This window comes from Cololabis saira, chromosome 9, assembly GCF_033807715.1.
Source record: "Cololabis saira isolate AMF1-May2022 chromosome 9, fColSai1.1, whole genome shotgun sequence".
In the NCBI taxonomy this organism is placed as follows: domain Eukaryota; kingdom Metazoa; phylum Chordata; class Actinopteri; order Beloniformes; family Belonidae; genus Cololabis; species Cololabis saira.
Genome location: NC_084595.1, coordinates 15,726,455 through 15,749,368, shown reverse-complemented (window position 1 = coordinate 15,749,368; position 22,914 = coordinate 15,726,455). Strand labels below are relative to the sequence as shown.

Genomic DNA, 22,914 nt, shown 5'->3' with positions numbered 1-22,914 from the left:
ATTTTTAATGTAATGATCTCACAAACACTAATTTAAAGTCAAAAATTTAGTGTTTTTTCTTGTTCTTCTTTCTTTGGGTTGTTCTTTTTTTAAATCAGTGTTGCAGATTTGCATTACCCATTTCCCTGGTACAATAAATGCAACACAATACTATTATCTTTTTTTTTTTTTAGAGTAAATTCGGAAGAAAGACAATTCTACTCTCGTCTTGGTCTATGACGTCACTGGACCCTGTAAATAGGAACCACATTTAGGAGATATTTTCACACTGAGAATCAGAATCAGCTTTATTGGCCAAGTTTGAACATTGTCCGGCAAGGAATTTGTCTCCGGTTATTTCGCTCACTGTACCCAGATTTAAAAATAGCAAACAGTAAATAAACAAATGTGGCACTTATTAACATATATACAATTTAAAAAGTGGAAGGTGATGCAGTAGCCTATGAGGTTGACATGTAATGACGGCTCTAAATAAAATATATATATATATTTTTTTTTTTTAAAGTGAAAGGTGCAGCAGAATGAGGCAGATGTGATTATTGTTGGAAGGTGCATTGTTACTACAGCGTGTGATAGTATTATTATAATTACTGTTATTATTGTTGTCAAGTCAGTTGCTTTTAGACGTCCCGAAATCTAGGCTCAAAACTAGAGGTGACCGAGCTTTTGCGGTGGCCGGCCCTAAGCTGTGGAATAGTTTGCCACTAAATGTTAGATCTGCGCATACCCTAGTGGTTTTTAAGTCTTCTTTGAAAACTTATTTATTTTCTTTGGCTTTTAGTGTGTGACAAATTAGTTCCCCACATCTGTGTGAAGTGATTGTGCACTTTATGTGTCTATTCTTTGTCGTCTATTCCCTATTATCTATTTTTTATTACTATTTTATTGATCATTTTAGTATGTTAGTGATTTTATTGTTTCTACACTGTGTATTGTGTTTTTCTTTTGGTATTGTTTTATTTTCTTGTATGCTGTACAGCACTTTGGTCGACCTCTGTCGTTTTTAAATGTGCTTTATAAATAAAATTGACATTGACATTGTTATTGCACGGTGATTGATTTCTCTGAGACTGGTGGCCTGAAACAAAGTGAAATGGTTGTGTTATGTAAGTTTTTGGTTGGTGGACACTTCAAACAACCATACCCCTCCCTAAAGAGTTTGAGCCCCTCTGTTGCCTCATAATTTTACAAAACAGGGTCCCACAGCAGAATCCAGCGTGCACAGATAAATCACCGAGACGAACCTGTCTAAAAAGGTGTAATAAACTATATTAGGGATGTGAAGGAGGGCTGTGTTTGCCACAGGCCTGGACTGCGCTCTCTCTGCCGTGATCGCGCGAGAGCGGCTCCTCGCGGCGGAGCCCGTGCGCCGCGATGCTGTTGCCGTGGGCTTGATTGACAGGAAACATGTCGGTGTGGTGGGAGCGAACCGGGATGCGCCTGCTGCCAGGAGAGACAGAGAGCACCTGCATCAGATCCACACAGCAACACCTTTGAAGAGCACCAGGCTTCCCCTCCGGTCCGTCTCCTGCAGGCGATGCGCTGAGCGGCCGCATCTTCTCCTCCTCCTCCTCCCCTCCTCAGCATCCACCCGAGAGGAGAGGGCACCCGATGGATGCTGTGGCACACCGTGAAGTCCCGTTTTGATTCAGCCCACATCCAGAGACACCTTGATGATCCAGCAGGAACTACGAGGACTGTTGTTGCAATGGAGTCGACTCTGTCACGGCTCAAAGCCCGTCTCTAAACCTGCAACCTCTCTTTTCATGGCGTTTCGCAGGTCGCTCCGCTCCGTGGGCTCCTCCACGCTCATCTTTTGAATCACTATCAACATTTTTTTTCCTTTTTTTTTTATTTTTAAATTTATTTTATTTCTCCTTGTTTTTGTACAAAAGGAAAATAAGATCCACTGTTCGCTAAACTATGAACGAGGAGATGACAAAAAGCGAGGAGCAGCATCTGAGTTTGCAGAAAGCCTTGCAGCAGTGCGAGTTGGTGCAAAATATGATAGACATAAGCATTTCTAGTTTGGAGGGTTTACGGACCAAATGTGCCACATCCAACGATTTGACACAAAAAGAGATCCGAACGCTAGAGGTAAGCACCCTTTTTTATTTGATGTCATTTCACTACATGAGCGGTGCTGTGAATCTTCAACTAAATCCATCCCGAGGGCTGCCACCGCGCTATTTCTAGGCCACTCTGCATATTTAAATGTGCCTTTTCAGCGGCAAAACTCCCCCTGTGCTGCCATTGCATCTATATGCAACGGTTTCTGTTTAAAGCCCTCTGCTATCTGTGCTGTGCAGTGCAATAAATCACGAGGCCACGGGGCTGCAGTGGGCTGTGCATGGAGACTTGCGCATTCTGCAGGTGGCGTGGAGGGAAGGTGCTTAGAGGCCTGCAGGCAGCCCGTGTTTACAACCCATCACCACGACATGCCAGGCTGCGCGTCTGACCTCGCATCCAAAGCCCGCCGTTACGCAAGGCGCACAGATTACTGACATTGTTAAAGCTTGAATTATGGTTCCGCGTTAAATCGACGCAGAGCCTACGCCGTAAGCTACGGCGTAGGGTACGCGGCGACGCGCGCCGTAGCCTCTGCGTTGGTGTAACGCGGAACCATAAATCAAGCCTTAAGAAATCTCCCTTAATTGGCCCGTGGGGGTATTCCGTAAATTGCGTTACGTAATGGCCATAATGCCTTGATGTTGGATTAGAGATATCAGACTGTGCGTTTTGGGCAGAGGTGGACAGAGTACTCGACCCCAGTACTTGAGTAAGAGTACAAATACTACTGGTCAAAATTTACTCCGTTACAAGTAAAAGTAGCTCAGTCAAAATATTACTCGAGTAAGAGTAGAAAAGTACTTGCTTTTAAAGGTACTTAAGTATCCAAAAGTAAATGCTTTTAAATGTACTTTAAGTAAAAGTAAGAGTAAGAGTAAGAGTAAATTTCCTATTTTCCACATCAGTAAATTACTATATATTTTTTCTAAATTAATTTAAGGACCTTTTAACTCTTGTTTCTGAGAATTAACTCTTTGAAACAAGCTGCACTGATGTGCTGCTTTTAGAACCACAATGTTATATAAAACCTGCAGAAACACCAAAAACAAATCAAATGAATGGGATCATACGCAGGCGTAGCCGTTGTTGCGGCTCTGTCTTGACTTGTTGCGGCTCTGTCTTGACAAACGCAGGCTACTTTGGCGGTATCGTTTTGAGGAGGCTTGACGTATTTCCGCTTTACGTACATCCCAGTGGAGAGCGTGCACTGTGATAGGTCTCCTCCTTTGACAAAAACAGCTTGTGTCCAATAGGATTTTAGGGAAGAAGAAAAAAGAGCAGACTTGAAAGTAACGAGTACTTTTCAGCCTTCCTAGAAATTTACTCGAGTAAAAGTAAAAATATTTGTCTTGGAAATGTATTCAAGTAAGAGCAATAAGTACCAAAGAAATCTAATACTCAAGTAAAGTACAAATCCTCTGGATATGTACTTAAGTACAGTACTCAAGTAAATTTACTCCGTTACTGTCCACCACTGGTTTTGGGACTACTTAAAGGGGACATATGACAGAAAATGAAACAAAATCAACTTTCTATGTGCTTGAAAGCACTTCGGCTTTGCCGTTTTAAAAAAATATTTAAAAAACATTTTTTTTTTAGGGTTTACAAGTCACTGGCAACTCAAAAACACAACTCTGTTAATTTTTTTAAGCCAGCCAACAACATGTGCAGGGCATTGTGATGTCACAGAGCCAGAGTATGATTAGCAAGCCTCCTTGTCTTCATTTCCACCCAATTTAGTAGGATGCTGCATTTGCTGACCGTAGGAATAGCGGAAATAGCTCAAAGGAGATTTTTCATATTGAAATATCAATTTTAATGTCATTCAAAGAAATATTTTATAACTTTTAGGAGGCGTCATCCAGCTCTCGTATCCTCCTGATTCTACTCGTAGTGGAAACCACCCTAAATAACTTTTGTTTTTCCCCACTCGTCTCTTGCTGTGTCTGCGTATCGCTTTACGTCACCATGTCACACTTCAGCAGATATGAAGCTAGTTCACAGAGATCACGGCAGGTAACTCAGAGGTTTGAGAATAATGACTGAAGAGAAAAGTCACCAAGCAAGAGGACAAACTAATATAGTTTAAGCAACTTTCACACCGAAGTTGTGGAAAAAAAGACCTTTATTGCAGCTCCGCTCCACCGTGCGTTCAGAGTAAACCTCCCCTAGTGTGCTTTCACAAACCATTACCAGTTGTACATAATCCCGAAGACGGTCCCATCCTCCGACTTTGTTGTCCGCGCCTGGCAGCAAGTCCCCTAACGTGTTTGTAATTTGTTGTATGCATACTATTCTCCAGAGAAAATGGAGTGTGCTGCTGAGCAGTCCACCTTACTTACTCTATCCTATAGTGCAACCCGCTACAGCAAGACCCGGTTGGTTCGTCACATCACGTCTATGTTGTTCCTTTTACATCATACGCTCGACCAGTATGGAGCACATTTAATATACTGTATTTTCCGCAATATAAGGCACTTAAAATCCTTAAATTTTCTCAAAAACCAGCAGTGCGCCCTATAACCAGGTGTGCCTTATGTATGAATTTTGTTGTTCTTATTGACCTCGACCGTATGAGGAACGCTGCACTCAAAAATAGTACAGTTTTAGTGACTTTAGTGACGTCAAACATCGTTAGATTACTAATTATGTAGCGCTGCAAGCAACCAACATCTAGTCAACGGATACCTTACTGTAATTAAACGTCAAGCCAATGTTAGGTTTTCAGCGTAAACCCAATGTTCAAATCTCTATCATAATCCAGTTATAATCAAATGTTGGAAAACGTTGTTCCAACCTCACACTAACTTCAGGTATCTGCTATCGATGGCAACGATGAACCAATCGGAGAACAGGACGTTTACCTCCGCCACTTTTTAATGGAGGATTCGTGGAAGACGAATGTTTTAAAATGTGAAAGTATTTTTCTGTTTTAGTTACAGCTGAACGATATTCGGAGTTATTGTGAACGAGTTGAATAAAGTTCGATTTATATAGTTTTATCATACGCCTTAAAGCCCGGTTCGCCTTCTATAGACAGGTTCATTGATATTGCGCCTAATGGTCTCAGCTGTCGTTAAAATGCAGGCCATGCAGCGTGGCCCGCTGAGCCCAAGGTTGAAAGTCGTGGTTGGAAAGGGAGCTTTTGTTGCTGCATCCCTGTCCTATTATGACCAAAAAATGACATTTCAGAAAGACCTCAGGAAACGTTCAACTTTTTCAAAAAATAAAAAATAAAATCACAAAGCATCTGCTCCAAGGCGGCCGAGCGATGGCCTCACCAGCGACAGGCTGTCTCATAAAGCGCGATAAGGTCAGTGAGAACTGGCCGACGGACACTGCAGACGCAGGACGGCATTAAGCGCCCGTAAGAATGTTATGATGTCGTCTCAAGAGATTCAAACAAACACCATTAAGCGCAATAAGGTGCCCATAAACTCACCACTGAGCATCTGTATGAACCATCAGCAAACCTCCAGTCCCCAGTGGTAATATAATTAAATGTTGCATAAAAATGGCTGACCATAAAGTGACCTATGAGTGCCACACACTCATCCCGCAGGGAGATGAGGCTGAGTGTGTTATATTACATGTAAACATGCTGCATCTCAGCTGCTGGGTTGCCAAGTACTTAGCAGGCTGCAAAGTGAGGATGAACATTTACTATGTTCCCTCGCAAGGCATTGTGGGTACTGGATTATTTTTGTAATGGAGGTTTTCCTTTTAATACTGAAATTAATTTCCACTGATTGTTCTGAATAGATTTCGTTAATGGTTGATGTCATTTGAGCTGAAACTGAAAGAAAAGTAGAAGAGGGTTATAACTTTAGCTTTTTCCTATATTGTGCTACTATGTCTTATTTTTGTATTCATTTGATGTCATATTTTATTTAAGTTTTAAAAAGAATAATAATGTAAATTGACAAAAACTGTCAAACATTAGAAGTAAAAAGTAAGATATTATTCTAAAAAGTGATTACAATAAGGAAAGTCAGGATTTTTTCTACCCAAAGGAGTGACATCTGTGTGTAGAAAAGACTTTGTGGATTGTTTTAAAAAAATTTTTTTTAAATGTTGAGGACAAAGTTTATCTAGATGAGATTGTTTTTGTTTCCTGAACGGTTGACGATGCCGCCTGCCGGAGGGTTAACCACGTAGACGCATCTCTGCGGCGTGCAGAGGGCAGTGGTGTTTGCAGTGGCTGAAAGACGATGAGGGGGACAGCTGTGTGTTAGCGTCGATAATCAAGCATCTCGTTCATGGTTTATTAATCTCTTCATATCTAATCTAATGATTTGAAAGCAGGGACAAAGCAGCTCAGATAAGGCGACTCTTTGTGCTCCCAAACAATCACGAAACATCTGTTTTTACTGACGAACGTGCAGCTGGAAAGTTGTCAGACTATGTGCTCCGGCTTGCCATAACATGGATTCGGTTTTGTTCTCTTTAAGAGTCAATTCTTGCAAATAATACAATCCATTTGTTTTTTTGTGGGGCTGGATTTGTAAATGTAATAAAAAAAAAAAAACATCTAATTTCTTCTGAACCTGGTTTAAAATCTTTTTGGTGATGATCCTAGAAACGCAGCATTCCTTCCTGAGTTTCTCTCCGTCTTTTTGATGGGGAAGGGTCCGGTGCACATCCGTTTTCAGGTTCCTCCACATCTCCTCCAGCTTTATGTCCTCAGCCCTCATCATTGGCTGAGTTTTTATGTCTAAAGGTTCCTAACTTCTTCTGCGGCGGGACGATCGAGGCTGCGTTGTCTCTGCATGGTTTAAAAACTTCAGAGATGTTTCTTGCCTGCTTTGCCTCGACTCGCTCTTGTCACAGATCTACAGTCACCACACATTACGAGTGTTTTTTTACTCCGACATGCACCGTACACAGTCTGCCTCCGCTAAATCGTGCCAAATGACTTTATTTAGATGAAGGTGGACTTCAGTCTCGTCCCAGACACATCCCAAGGCCCTCTGATAAACGTGGGACACTGACCCCCATAATGATCCTGAATACTGCTGTCAATTTTCTAGTTTAGCTTTTCACTTTTGACAACTAACCAAACAAGGCTGAAACGATAGGCTTTGTTTTTTTTTTTTTGTTTGGGAATGTTTTGTGCAAACTGAGTAATAAAAATCAGCCTGCACTTCCACATCCATCCATTATCTGGACCCACAGGATTTCTGTTTGGGATCTGCAGGCGTCTATCTCAGCTCTCTTTGGGCAAAAGGCCGGAGTACCAGAAACATTTTACATGTCTGTCATGGTAAAGCGGCACAAGGGAACTTCTGCAGGTTTTAGCTCAGTAAGTCCCTAAGATCGGTCTAGTTTGGTTGCTTAGCGACTCTCATGTTCACTCAAGCAAACGCTTGATTGCAGTTGTTGCTGCCAAGGGTGGCCCAACCAGTTATTAGGTTTAGGGGGCAATCTCTTTTTCACATAGGGCCATGTAGGTTTGGATTTTTCTTTCCCCTTAATAATAAAAATAAAAACCTTCATTTAAAAACTGCATTTTATGTTTACTTGTGTTATCTTTGTCTAGTTTTAGATTTGTTTGATGATCGGAAACATTTAAGTGCAACAAACATGCAAAAAAATAAGAAATCAGGAAGGAGGCAAACACTTTTTCACACACACGTGTGTGTGTGTGTGTGTGTGTGTGTGTGTGTGTGTGTGTGTGTGTGTGTGTGTCCCACTGTTTCCAGTCCTGTGGAAACAGAGGGATGAACAGCGCACATGATGAATAATCTTTTTTTTAATGAAGGGTTTCATATAGATGCAGATGCATGACCGGGTCAAAGATGTTTCACACAGTCCTGAGCGATCAAAACAAGTTGTTCATTCATTCATGTGTATTTGAGCATTAGCTCTTTTTTTCTTCTTCTGCTCACAGCCCAGGTCTCAACAGCGGTGAAGGAAAGTTCAAGCACCGTGGCTACGGTGGCTGTTTAGATCCAAACGTGGTGATAAAGCAGTAGTTCCTGTTTGTATAGTTACAGTTCACAGCAAAAGCAGACACGTTCACTGCTGTCCAATTAAACGCCTCCATCCAATTCATTGTGATTCAGTTCTGTCTAGTGTTCACATATAACTAAACAGACAAAACTTAATTTACAACGAAAAAGGAACATGTCTATACTGTGAATTGAGGAGAATGAAGCGCGGTTGGAGTCCAAATGCAGATCTGAGTGAACTGTAAATGCGAGAAACCTCTGTACATTTCTGTCTCAGAAAAAAAAACACGCATTTGAGATATCTGTCTCATTGACTGAGAGGACCTGAATTACAAATAAATGCACTTTATATCCAACCTATTTGATAAAGGTTTGAATGGATGTAGTTACTATAGCACGTGGAAATGATTGCGTTGTCTTCATGTAGGGTTCCTCAAGGGTCCATTCTCGGACCGCTTCTATTCAACATCTATATGCTACCGCTAGCTCAGATTATGGAACATCACAACATTTCCTACCATATGTATGCCAATGACACACAACTCTATATTTCAGTGTCATCACATGACTACAGTCCCCTAATCTCATTGAGTAACTGTATTCACCAAATCAATGAGTGGATGTGCCAGAATTTTCTCCAGCTAAATGCAGAAAAGACAGAGGTGATCATTTTTGGCCCTAAAAATGAAAGGGAAAAGATCAACGCTCATCTTGGCTCCATGTCATTGACAGCTACGAATCAAGCCAGAAATCTTGGTGTAATTATTGACTCAGACCTGAACTTAAATAGCCATCTAAAGTTTATCACTAAATCTGCCTATTACCACCTAAAAAACATTACTAGAATTAAGGGTATTCTCTCTAAACAAGACATGGAAAAACTTATTCATGCATTCATTTTCAGTAGGTTGGATTATTGCAATGGCATCTTTACAGGCCGAACAAGAAATCAATCAGGCAGCTGTAGCTGATCGAGAACGCTGCTGCCAGAGTCCTTACAAACACCAGGAAACTGGACCACATTACACCGGTCATGAAATCACTACACTGGCTTCCAGTGAGTCAAAGGATAGAGTTTAAAATCTTACTGCTGGTCTACAAAGACCTGAATGGTCTTGGACCAAAATACATGGTTGATCTGTTAGTTCCTATGAAGCTCCCAGACCCCTGAGGTTCATCTGGATCTGGTTTGTTGTGGTTCCCAAGAACCAGAACCAAGCAAGGTGAGGCAGCGTTCAGTTATTCTGCTCCTCACCGGTGGAACAAACTTCCTGTAGACCTGAGGTCTGCTCCAACTGTCAGCTCCTTTAAATCAGGCCTAAAAACATTACTGTTTACTGAACCGTACTCTTAAATTAAATACTTACCTGCTGTACTCTACTGCCCTTATTTTTAACAGCTTGTGCTTTTTATTATTTTACTTCTTTTCTTATCATTTTATTTATTATTTTACCTCCCTTTCTCATCATTTTATTTACTGTACAATTATGTCTTGCTGCTTTTAATGTCGATGTAAAGCACCTTGAATCACCTTGTGTTGAGTTGTGCTATATAAATAAACTTGCCTTGCCTCAGGACCTAAAAGATGAACCCACTGATGTATTATGGGAAATGTGGGTTTAAATGTATCTCAGTCTTTGCTTCTATGATTCTTTTTTTTAGTATACAAAACCTTAACATCACCTGCTAATTATGACAACATTTACTGTTTTATCTGACTACACTCGGGGTAAATATTTATTCATGCATTAAAAACACTGAAAACACCTTTAAAATGTCCGTATGTCAAATATCTCTTTTCCAGCCATCTAGTTTTCATCTCTGGTAATTCGTGAGCAGTTTTATGCCCCATGAGGACTCGTAGAGCGTGTACTTATTCCAGAGCGGGAAATGACGACGATCACAAGGAGACACTTCCAAGGAGACACTTCCAGAAAATTATCGCATTTGGCCCAAATGTTTGCCGATTGGCCACATTTCTGGAGGCTTGCAGATGGATGGAGGTCCGGGTTTATAAACGTGTAGAACTTCTGTTCCTGGTCAGACACGCAAGACCTCAACACCTCAGATCCTCCCACTAATGATCTGGCCAGAACTGGATTCGTGTCAGGGTTACACCTGGGTGTTTCTGTCCAGGGATGACGGCTGTTTAACCTGCTTGTTGATCACAATACGATACTCAATACTGCCGATTATGTAACATCTCAGATCGCACAGTCTATTGACCACTCACCATCTATATTGTTTTTCTGTATACACATGTATTAATACATGTAGACGTGGGAAGTGGAGTAATGTCCTCACCAGGGCTACAACCAGTACTGGAGTTGAGGGGGGATGAGGGGGGATGGCATCCCCCCTGATATAAAAACGGTCAAAATCATCCCCCCTGTAAAACTGCCATCCTCCCTTTCCATCCCTTATGTCATTTCATCAATGAATGTGGTATCACTGCTATTTCAACATTTAGAGTCATCACCAGAAAAATAACACCAGAAAAATAACTTATTTGACAATTTTCACCTGTTTCAAGTAAATTTTCACTTCAAATAAGTAGAAAAATCTGCCAGTGGGACAAGATTTATCTTCTCATTACAAGCAAAAAAATATTGTTCCACTGGCAGATTTTTCTACTTATTTTAAGTGAAAATCTACTTGAAACAGGTGAAAATTGTTGTTTTTTCCAGTGATGAGTCTTGTTTTAAGTGTAATGAGATTGTTTTACTAAAATGAGACATTTTAACTAGAAATAAGACAAATATTCTTGTTAAGATTTTGAGTTTTTGCAGTGATCCATTTTACTTATCCTGTGAAGGACAGAGGCATATTGATAAGTTCAGAAAACTGTTTTTTATTTTTGTGTTTTGATGTATTTGATGTAAGCCCAGTGGATATTTAAAGCTTACAGAAGGCTGCATTTAACTGCTGCTGTGTCATTCCTGCAGTATTTCTGTAGGTGTTTTGGTCAGTGCTATTATTTGTAATATATTATATTATTTGTAATCAGCACAAATTATCTGTCCCCATATGATAAAATCCACCATCCCCCCTGATTTTTTTTTTACAACTTGAGTACTGGCTACAACAAACGACTATTCTGATAGCTCTTATTTAGCTTTTATGTTTTGGATGAGGTTGTTATGATTTGCTAATTCAAAAAAGAAGACAAACAAACAGATGGATAGTTTGTTCAAAAATACATAATGAACTTTGCTGCCAGTCGCTGTGGTGTTGCATCTGCTGCCCACATATTCTTTACCTGGCGCTCTACTCTATTGGAACTGTCAGCAGAAATAGGAGGGGAGGGTGATGCCTCACTCTGTTGGAATTTAGTTTTTTGCTGACAATAGTCGATAATCAAATTAATTAGCGACTGGTTTTATTATCGTTTTTTGTCGACAACGTCGTAGCCTAATAGCTGCACCTCTAGTCCTCATTGAGTCAGAAAATCTGCAGCCGATAAACTAGCAGCAACGTAAAGATGCCGGTACAAAACTACCTATGACCCCATAGTTGCCAACAATGGTTTCGTTGTTATAATCGGTGTGTATCAATACATTTCGGCATATCTGAACAGGATCCCATTTTTCTGCTTAATTGTTGCCAATATATTATGCAAATGAATAAATCCTGTCACTGTGTCCTTGCTGAGGATTCCTAATCAACAGGGTTGCTACGGTAACCAACATGCAGTGGAATGGGGGGGTAGTGAACCTGCTCTGTCGTTGTTGTGAATGGTCACGTTGAGCTGTGTTGCAAATCTTCTACGAGTTACAAGGAAGCATCAGAAACGGAGGATGTTTGTGTTTACTGCTTTTTTCTGGCAGATGTGTCCACCGATAGGGTCCTTTTGCAGCGAGATAACAAATAGCTAAGAATGACAAACAAGAAAATCCTCTGTCACTTCTGCCACCTTTTCTAGACATAAACATTGCTTGACACATTTGAAATCCGTTGAGCAGTTAGGTTAGCTTGATCCTGGCTATGTAGTTATTACCTTTATTACCTAATGTCAGGTGAAGTGCTTACTCTTGTATGCACCCTGCCTGCAGACTATGGCCGTTCAAGGAAAATCTACCCTTTATGACATCATACAAAGCTGATGTTGGGAAGAAAAACTCCATGAGCAAGCACTCTCAGCACTTATTTCTGTTCCATGTTCATAAGCAAACCAGTTTGACTGATAAATTATTAATTATTATAGTATGCTGCAGCTCAGTAAAAATAGACTGTTGTAAATTGTGCATTTACTTGAACAGAAGATGGACTTGTAAACTTCACCAGTTGTGGTTTCTTATCGTTTGCTGTTCTTGTGGGTAGGCTTGAATAGTGGACATTTAAAGTGCATGAGAGAACAGCGCTCCAGTAGAACAGATGAGATAAAGCTGCAGTGGAAGTGACAGTCTGCTGGATATTCATTAAGTGTTCCAGTTTATCAGGATTAGAAGAATAGCAGTTGTGAAGAGGTCAGAGGTGCTGATGTCTCCAGGGGAATCGCACAATATGGGCTCATCTAGTTCAAGAGTCTTCTTAAAGGCACAGTACACAATTTCAACAACTTTGCTGCATTGTTTAGTTATGAATAATGCCCTCCTTGGTCTATATTCCAACCCATCTAAACACTTTAAAGTTGTATTAACAGAATACATATTTTGCGAACATATTTATATTACTGTTAACTAATAGCTATCTGCTGTTTCTCAATTCAGACCTGAGCTAAGTAACAACGGAGGGTAATTTTTTTTTCACACATTAATGACAACCAACATTAGGATTTGGGACTTACCAATTAAATCCACAAATAATATTTTGTCAGTAATCCAGGCTAGTCGCCAGATAAGAATCAAACCTTCCCCAGTATGCTTTATTAACCATTATTGACCTTTTTTTTTTGGTTCCCACGTATTTGGTCCCCTTGTGCTACTTATTATTAGTGCTACTACTGTTTGGGCATGCAGTTGCATCGTCCAATAATCTTGGACACAAAAGTGTCAGCACTGGGGCAGGTCATGAGCAGTGTTGGGACTAACACGTTATTTAGTAACGCGTTACAGTAACGCAGTTAGTTTTGGCGGTAACTAATACTCTAACACATTACTTTTTAAATTCAGTAACTCAATTACCGTTACCAAACGGTGCATGACTCCGTTATTTCTGGCCAGCTACAGTGGAGTTTTTTTTCCCCACACGGCGAGACCGGAGGAAACGTAGTGGGCGTGTGTGTGTGTGCATTCAAAAACATGAGCGGTCATGGCGAGCCAAGAGAGCAAGATGAGTTTCGCAATGTGGAGATATTGTCATTACAGTAATCCCTTGTTTTTCACGGGGGTTTCGTTCCAAAAAGTAAGTGATAAGTGAAATCTGCAAAGTAGCAACCTTTTTTTTTTTTTTTTTTTTTTTTTACAAGGCTTCAAATTGCGGAGATCAGCACCGCCTCGCACGTATTTCACTGCTATTCTGACTGCTGCTGCATCCCGACTCGTTCTGTAGCGTCTTCTTTTTCTAAAGCCGCGGTGCAGGTGTGTATTTTCGAGAGAAGAACATAGTTGTGGGCAGTTGTTGTCGCTCTTTTTTCTTCTGGGAAAAAAGATTCTTATATTTGAGACTGTAATGAACGATTCATCAAAGGATCCCGTTCTTGAGCTGCTCGCTGAAGTTCATTGGCCGTTCTCAGCATTGTTGATAAGAGACCAATGTTATTGACACAGGAAGTGAAGAAGCAGGGAGACTTTTTAGCCAATCAGAATGCAGAACACGATGCACAATGCAAATCCGTACAGTACCATGCTGAAATAAAGGCTCAAATGGGAGCATTTAAAATAATTTTTTTAAGTAACTAAAAAGTTACTTTTCATAGTAACTCATTAATTTTTGGTCTAAGTAACTGAGTTACTAACTGAGTAACTCTGAGTAACCCCCCCCCCCCCCCCCAGAACCACCCATGGGAGTGAGAAACGTAAAGAATATTAGCGCTATCAGAGTACTTTCACTCAATAACTTTTTGATACGTTTGCCTTCTGCTACAGAAATCCAACTTTTTTCTACTTCCCATATGTAAATACCCTCCCCCTGCATCTTCTGTGTTAGAGCTTCACCATCAATGGTTCTGCTTAAAGTTTCTCTTTGAACATCGATTTTATTTATTATCTGAAGCATTAAAACTTTTGTGAATCAATTTATTTAAGTATTCCTGCTAGAGGTGGTCAAAAATATCGATATGGCAATATATCGCGATACTTTGTCAGCCAATTCAATATCAATATTCCAAATTTGAATATCGATTTTATTTTTCTCCAAATAAATCATGTGTCAGATGGGTTGTGAATCCAGTCTGACTTTATTGTATACATGGGTTTAAATAATATTCCTAATGTTAATTTCATATTATGTAAATACTATGAAAAATATGCAAATATGTTGCAACTTCAGCTTGTATAGTTCTAATAAAACAGCATGGATCATTTGAATTACATTGTTTTGACTCAGTTTGTCCCATGAATTATCACTATACATGCAACTCGGAATTTGTCCATAGTTGGATTGTATTTATGGCTGTCGTTTTGTTAGCTTCTCAGTAAAAGTTGACCATATTTACTATCGCTAGCTACTTCTCCTACTTTTTATTTTACTTCATTTATAACAAACTTTATTTATTTAACACATGTCAATGCACGTAAACACAAGCTGTATAAGATATCACATTATTTGAAGCCTTAAAATGGAGCAAACGCAAGGGGCTGGAGTTTTCTTTTCAGAGTCAGACTGCTTGAATAATAATAAACAGGCTGTTGCCCCAGAATTACAGTTTAAACTCTCTCTTCTCAGGGGTAGGCTACTCACTTTTTGTTGAGAAAAAAAATCATCATTTTGGGTAAAAAATACTTTTTTATGTCACGTGATTGGTGAATCACTGTGGATTCAAAGCTCCTTCTGATTTTTGATGGAAAAATTTGATTGGGTACTCGCATGCAAGGATGGGTATAGCTCACTCTCATGTAATCGTCCATTTAGAAACCATAATGTCTCACATGGACGCTCTGAAGCCGACAGCAAAGAACTCACTCAGAAGCTTTTCTGAGTTCTCAATATTATAATTTTGACCCCTTTGTAAAGATTGCCGGCAGCTCTTTATGTAGTTTAGTCAGAAATGATAAACCACCCTATAATTATCTCAGAAAGTTGTCCTTAACAAAAAACTTTGGTCCACGCCTTGGATGATGTAGTAGTTACTGGCTGTAACTCCAGTTCCATGAGTATGCCATAGATCACATGAGCATAAACATCACTTACTATTTTTTTTTTTCTGCAAATGTAACTGTGCTTAATAACCTGTGTCTATATTCCAGTTTTAGTGGAACAGGGCTGTTACTGTGCCAGCGAGGAGACTGAAAGAAATAGATGTATGAGAAGCTTTTAAATTTAAGATGTTTAACATATGGGCTGAAATATAGTTTTTAGTCATTTTAAGATTTTAAAAGAATCAGCTAACATGAGAGCCCTAACTCACTGATTTATGGCAAGCAGGCTAAGAGAGACGTGCTAATCAGTGGGGTATTGATGCAAGAAGTGGGTATATGTTTCCATAGTTCCTTTATGTTGTCCAGCAGAGAATAAATGGAAAGTGTAAAAGTTTGAGCAATCTGACATATCATTTGGCTGTTTTCACATATGTTCTGCTCCGTGGCACCAAGGACTAAGCAATGAGATGCAGAGATACGGCAATTCAACACCAAACATATTCCAAATCAAAATCCAAAATCTGAGAGTCAAAATCTAAAATCTTAGAACTGAAACCCAGAATCTGTAACCAAGAAATAAAAATGGATATGAATCATATTTCCAGGTTAAACTTTTCTTTTCTCGCCATTTTTTTGAACCACCTTTCTCAGTTGAGTCTTTTCTTTTTGCGGTTGCAGATCTGAAACGCCATTAACAACTTACCTGGTGGTTCTCTGTGACCTGGACAAGCATGTTCTTGGCACTCTAACATCCACGTAAACTGCTGAAGCATCCAGCAGTCACCGAGCTACTTGATTTTGGCCATGTCCTTCTTCCCCGCTGTAGAGTTGACACTCATTTTATATTTTTGCACACGATGTAGGATTATATAATAAAACTTTTTTTTTTTGCATTTTCATTGAGGGATTTGTTTTTCTTGTTTTTAAATTTCTTGGCCCTATTTCTCCTTCGTCAATTTCAAGTTGGGTAGAGCGACAGTTTGCTGCGATGTCTGTAAAAACGACTGATGCTCGACATTTATCAGTCCCAAAAACTCACCTAAAATATACTTGAATTGCTCCGTACCACTGCCTGGGATACAAATAGGAAGTAAACTAAGGAAACTCGAAACTGCAAACTGTGGTGCTGCATAAAAATAACCTCCTCTGCTACAGAGCGGTTGGCGATGTAATCACATAAACAATAATGCAAAAGTATAAACTCCAGGCGTTGTGTGAAGCTGATATGCAGAAGTTTATAAATCAGCTTTAATTGGTCTTAAGAGGTTATGCAGAATCTATCTGTGTCCAAAGGAAGTTTAATTTGCTGTCTCAATTTTTGGTTAATATCTGAATGACAGACCTCATGTGGGTATTGTTATTTTTGTTGTGAAAAGGTTTCACAGACATCCCTGTTTATTTTTAATTCATCTCATTCAAAGAAACCATTTATTTTGTATAGTTTTTCATCTATTTACATCGTATTGGCAGCTGAATATTTTTGTTTATTTCTTATTCATATACATTTTCCAAATTATTTCATTTTCTTTATCTGCTCAGGGAGCTTTTCAACTATTTTTATGATTTATTTTGTCTTTTCTTCACTTCACTTAAAACATGAAAAATGTGTCTCAGTTCTCAATTTCTAACATCTAAATCTGTGTGGATAAACATTCTTATCATTTCACATATTGGTTTGACTTTGGACGGAACTGAACATGGTGTTCAGGAAAGTAGCGGGATGTAAAAGATAGCGAGAGTGAGCCAAAATATACTGGGACATTTATTTTGGTCCAAATCTCTGAGCTCTGCCTTGTACAATGAAAAGAACTAGTAGTGATTTCTCGTGTGAAGAACAGAGGGGCAGGTCATGTTTTTACTTCCAGCTGTACAACAGGGATTTCCCCGTAGTTTAATACTTGAAATACTGACATATGAAATGATACACAGATTCTTTGTTTTTGCCCAAGTGTTTATGTACTGAAATTAAAAAACATTCTTATTTTTGTCATTTGTCAACAGTTTCCAAATAATATCTGTTACATTATGAATATGGATCATTTATATACTGTATATATATATATATATATATATATATATATATATATATATATATATATATATATATATATATATATATATGGATAAAGCGGGTATAGATAATGGATGGATATATATATATATATATATATATATATATATATATATATTTATATATATATATATATATATATACATATACATATATGCACTGTCTGTACATCAGAGCTGTCTCAATTTTAATAAATGTATTAAAATGAAAATATCAGTCCATTGAATTTTATTTTATTCTATTATTAACAAAGTTCTTCTCCTCCTTGTCCATACGCGCTCTCTGCATCTCCTATTTATTTCAGCTCCCGGACAAATTCTCTGTCAAAACACAGCAATGAAAAGTAGTTATTTCATGAAAATACAACGAACTCCCGATATATATAACGTTGTCATAACACTTAAATCCATTTTATTTACCTAGCAAGCACGCTAAGATAACTAACAAAAATCTAACATACTATTAAAAACTTAACTTACTCAAATCCTTTTTGGGCAGCATTTCACCGCCCACTGAAGAGGCTTCGTTGGCAGATCGCCAAATAATCAGCGCCTCGGTGTCCTGCTCTGTCCCTAATAACAAAAAATAGATTTTAAGTTATATGTTGTTTTCTTCTTGACAGCTCGCTATCGTTAATGGTAGCGTTACTTTAGCCGACTTAACGTTACGTTATCGCTTTGTATTAACGTTATTAGGACAAATATGCCAAGTTCTACATTCATTACAAATAGGCAATGTAGCTTTGTCACAATTTTTAATCGTTGTCCTTACACCAAATTGACTTAAAAAAGTTATATATTAAAGTTACTTACATTTATATTCCTCCTTCTCCCTCTCCACGGTGCAACTAGTCCTTTCTGCCATCACAAAATTGTGCTGTCCGATCGCCGCTGTTTTGTATTGCACTACGCTACGCTACGCTGATGACACACAGCTGTACATCGCCGTGTCTCCTGATGACACAGGGTCACTTGATGCCCTTTTTAACTGTATTTTAGATATTAAGTCATGGATGGCAGATAATTTCCTACAGCTCAACCAGGACAAAACAGAGGTTTTAGTTATTGGTCCTGAAGGCCAGAGAGAGAAACTTTTACCAAAACTACAAGATTTTAAACATTCGCAATGTGTAAAGAACCTGGGTGTTATTTTTGACTCTGAGCTTACTTTTATTCCACACATAAAGAATATTACGAAGATAGGTTTTAACCATCTTAAGAATATAGCCAGAGTCCGCCCATTTCTCTCTCAGGCCAGCACGGAGGTGCTGATGCATGCTTTTATCTCTAGTCGTTTAGATTATTGTAATGCCCTGGGGCCTCATCTATAAAGCTTGCTTGCGCAGAAAAAGCGCCTGAAAGTTGCGGAAGCCGCCTTCTACGCAAAGCCTCGGATCTAAAAAGAAAAAACTAACCGAAAAATCTGCGTATCCCTACGGCAACCCTCACCCCCCCGTAAGAATTTAATTAAGACACGGGGAACTGGCGACGCAGACGGTGAGGTGGTGAAATGAAGCCAGATTCATGTCATACTCTTAATAATGTCATCACATATCACAACATATACCAGACTTATAATAAAATAGCGCTGATCGTGTTCCTCTGTGTTTGAAGCGTCAGTCAGGACTCTGGTGCTGCTGCAGCCGCGGTGACACGCCGGGAACCTCGTCACCCACCGCTTTAAGACAGAACAAATGAGGGGCTCTGTAGATCATTTAGGGGCTCCACGGAGCCCCTCATTTCTTCCCTAAAGGGACACAGATTTTTTTTTATATATATAATGAGTTTTACGCGCGTGTGAAACCTTTACGTGCGGGTGTAAGCCTTAATTATGGTTCCGCGTTAAAACGACGCAGTTGCGTTGGTGTGACGCAGAACCATAAACCCGCCCTGAGCAGCTCTGAGGGGAGACGGGGGGAGGAGGGGGAATGGGGCTGTTCTCGCATCGTCTTCGCACAGGGTGTCTGGGTGATTTGCAATTACAGGTTGAGCCTACCGTTAGTTTTTAAACTGTAAAAAGTGGGGGGGACAAAAACATGATTTTGAAGAGACGGGGAGGATATGTCCCCCCTGTTGCGCCGGGGCACTCACAGCGTTTAGCGCAGAAACGACGTGCTGCCACTCACTCGCTTTAATTATTTTACACTATTTACTCTTACTACTTTTACTGTCACCACCAAATAATGTCGTTTTCCTGTCCTCCACCTCATCCACAACATCTAGATCTCAGATCTCAGTGAAATTCAGGCTGAACACGTCTCATCATGCGTCTCATTCATTCTAACGCCAAACAGGCTGCATGAAGCTGCTGCGCATGCTCAGCAGGCTCATTCATATGCAAGAACATACCATTTATGGTAAAAAGTGGGCGTGCAGAGGGCGGGATATGAGGCGGATTCACCTGCGCAACCTTCCAGCTGGACTGTGCGAACATTGCGTGCAAATGTGCGTGCACGCGGTTTTATAGATCCGGATTTTTTTCCGCGCCCGCCATTTTCGGCTTTTGGGTGTACGTGCGCTTTTAGTATGAATCCTACGCACTCCATTTTAAATGAGGCCCCTGCTCTCTGGTCTTCCTAAAAAGAGTATTAAGAACCTACAATTACTACAGAATTCAGCCGCTCGCGTGCTGACGAGGACCGGAGGGCGGGAGCACATTACACCTGTTTTAAAATCGCTGCATTGGCTCCCCGTCCGCTTCAGGATTGATTTTAAGGTTCTTTTACTGGTTTTAACGGTCTTGGGCCATCTTATTTATCTGACCTGCTTTTATCGTATCAACCCTCACGGACCCTGAGATCCTCTGGCACCGGCCTTTTAACCATTCCCCGAACCGGGACCAAAACCCACGGTGAGGCTGCTTTCAGCCATTATGGCCCTTATTTATGGAACAGCCTGCCAGAGAACCTCAGGGCCGCAGAGAACGTTGATATTTTTAAAAGGAGGCTCAAGACACACCTTTTTAGTTTGGCTTTTATCTGATCTCATTTACCTAGTCTTTTCATCTATTTATTGTGTTTATTTATTTAGCTCTTTTATTATCTTTAACCTTTAATCCATTTTTAATGACTTTCATGTTATTTTATGTTATTTATTATTCATCTTAAGTTTTGTATAGATTTCTCTAAAATTTTACACTTTTAAGCATTTTTTTACTGTCTTTTAATCTTTTCTTTTTTAGTTCCAGTTTTTCCTCAGGGGGGTCGTCCACACTGGGATGTGTGCCTGCTCTGCCCATGGGGGTGTCGTCATGGGGGTCCCTCAGGCCTGGGTGGCTGGGGGGGGGCTCCACCCTCTGTGTGGGGTCTGCCCCGGTCTGTCCGGGTTGGGGGGGTCTCTGTGGCGATGCTCCTTGTGGTCATGGTCGGTGATGCCTCTCAGTGTGGACGGCCACCCATATGTAGTGTTTTCCTCACCTGGATCGTTAGTGCTAGGCCATGTCACCAGTCCACTTACTGTGTGTGTGTGTGTGTGTGTGTGTGTGTGTGTGGGCGTGTGAGCGTGTGCACATGTGTATGAGTGTGAGTGAGTGTGTGTGTACGCGTGGGGGGTGGGGTCGTATGGGATGTTTTAATTGTGTTTTTTGTGTTTTTGATTGTTATTTTATTCTGCGTGTAAAGCACCATGTGTTGCATTTGTATTGTATGATTTGGTGCTATATAAATAAATAAACCGCGCTGTCCGGTCAAGGGCGCATTGCATTCTGGGATATAGTAGGCGAGGTAGACTGGTCTGATCCATGCTGCGGAATTTTTCCAAATCAGTCTTGACATCCAGGTATTTTTCGCATACTGCAGATTTTGCTTCTGTTCACATACAGCATACTACATACTACATTTTGGCAAAATCAGTACATACTAGTAGTAAAGTATGCGATTTCGGAAACGGCGCTTGTGTTTTAGTTTTGTCGTGACTTCCCTTGTTCCCATCTACCCTGATTGTTTGCACCTGTGTCTCGTCAAGTGCTGTATGTATATCTTGTCCCGTCTTTCCCGTGCTCCCTGCTGGTCTGTACAGTTTTCGTCTGACTTTTTTTTGCTTTTCCCTGTCCTGTTTCTGGTTTTGACATCTTTGGACTCTTGGTTTTGTTTTGAATCCTGCTCAGCAGCACTTTAGTTTAAAGGGGGCCTATTATGGCATTTAATGTATATTTTAAACAGGCCTTGAATGTCTTAAAAACAATCTAAAGCTTGTTTTTCCTACATAAAACAGAAATTCAGCCTCTGGGCCATGTCTCTAGTTTTACTGCTTCTAACCCCTTTTTCTGTGAGTGATCCTGAGGTGAGGGGGGGCTATGATAATGAGGCTCTGCGCTGATTGGCTCCCTGAATGACGTGTAGCAGGGGAGGGAACAAAGCCTCGCTCCGGGGAGAAGAGCCGCCTGCATGTCCCATGCGAGAAGCTTCTGCGACAAAATAAATTCCATTGCTTTATTTTTTTGTATTGGACTGTCCTAACTGGCCGCAAGTTTAATGGTTTCAGTGTGGACAGAGAGCGTCCGATGTCACGCAGCTCGACGCGATAGTCGGAGGATCACATTCAGTTACACGGTGTAAACGGATCTTAAAGCCTGATTTATGGTTCTGCGTTAAATCGGCGCGTACTCTACGCCGTAAGTTCTGCGTTGGTGTAACGCGGAACCATAAATCAGGCTTTAGTTACCTGACCGGGTCACCTCGTCTTCACACTAATTCACACAGGAAGATTTAATTGAATTCTAAACAGTTACACCAGTTATTTACTCCAATTCCTCAAGACAAATTAATCATGTTAACTGTAAAGAAATCGCAACACTGAATTTTCACAAATGACAACTTTATTGTTAAAAAATAAAACATAAGTTGTATATAAATAACATGTATGCACTATTGCTGGCTCAAGGAAGGACCGTGCATCTTCTGAAGGTGTCTGAACAGCTTCAGGTGCTTGGAAGATCTGAAACCATAAACCGAAAAAAATGTATTACTAATAGAGCTCCGGTGTTACCTTACACCGGAGCCGCCGGGGCCCGGGGCTCCTCACCGGTCCGGTCCGTGAGCAGCTCCGGTGTGTGGCCCCGGTGCTCCGGAGCTAAGCTAAATACTTAGCCCATGCAAAGATCATACTCATAGACAAATATAAATAACATAAAAAAAATAACGTAACTTACCGCTGACTCGTGTGCAGTTGCCGGGTCCGTACTGTGAGCACTGATCCTTTTATGAGGGTAAATGTCGATGCAAAACCTCATTTTTACTCTCCCTCGCTGTGGAAACAGCCACCGCTTCCAAAAAATGCCGGAGCTCCAGCCGGCGGAGCTGGTTGTGGGCGTGGTTTCAGCAGCGGAGGAGACTGAGGGCGTGGTTTGCATTTTGCTTACGTAACGAAAATGCACAAATCTAAACGGCCCGTGGAAACCACATGACACTGGAAGATTCAACAGGGCGGGGGGTACAGACCTTGCAGATTTTCATGGGACTTCATCTTACCTGTGTTGGCAGGGTGAGGGGAGACCACTTTATATATGTTAAAACAAGAAAAAACGTGTTTTTCATAATAGGTCCCCTTTAAATAAATCATGTATTTTAGAATTCCTGCCGGTCCTA

The 22,914-nt window shown here is 40.4% G+C and overlaps 1 protein-coding gene across 5 annotated transcripts in view; it reads left to right on the top strand.

Annotated features, from left to right (window-relative positions):
- Positions 1-1,424: 1,424 nt before the first annotated feature.
- The window catches only part of ksr2 (kinase suppressor of ras 2), a 163,030-nt gene continuing 141,540 nt past the window's right edge, over positions 1,425-22,914 (top strand). For all 5 annotated transcript variants that reach the window (XM_061730539.1, XM_061730541.1, XM_061730540.1 and 2 more), the window contains exon 1: positions 1,425-2,097. In XM_061730539.1, the coding sequence (XP_061586523.1) occupies positions 1,924-2,097 (174 nt within the window). In that variant the 5' untranslated portion in view covers positions 1,425-1,923. The remainder of the gene's footprint in view (positions 2,098-22,914) is intronic.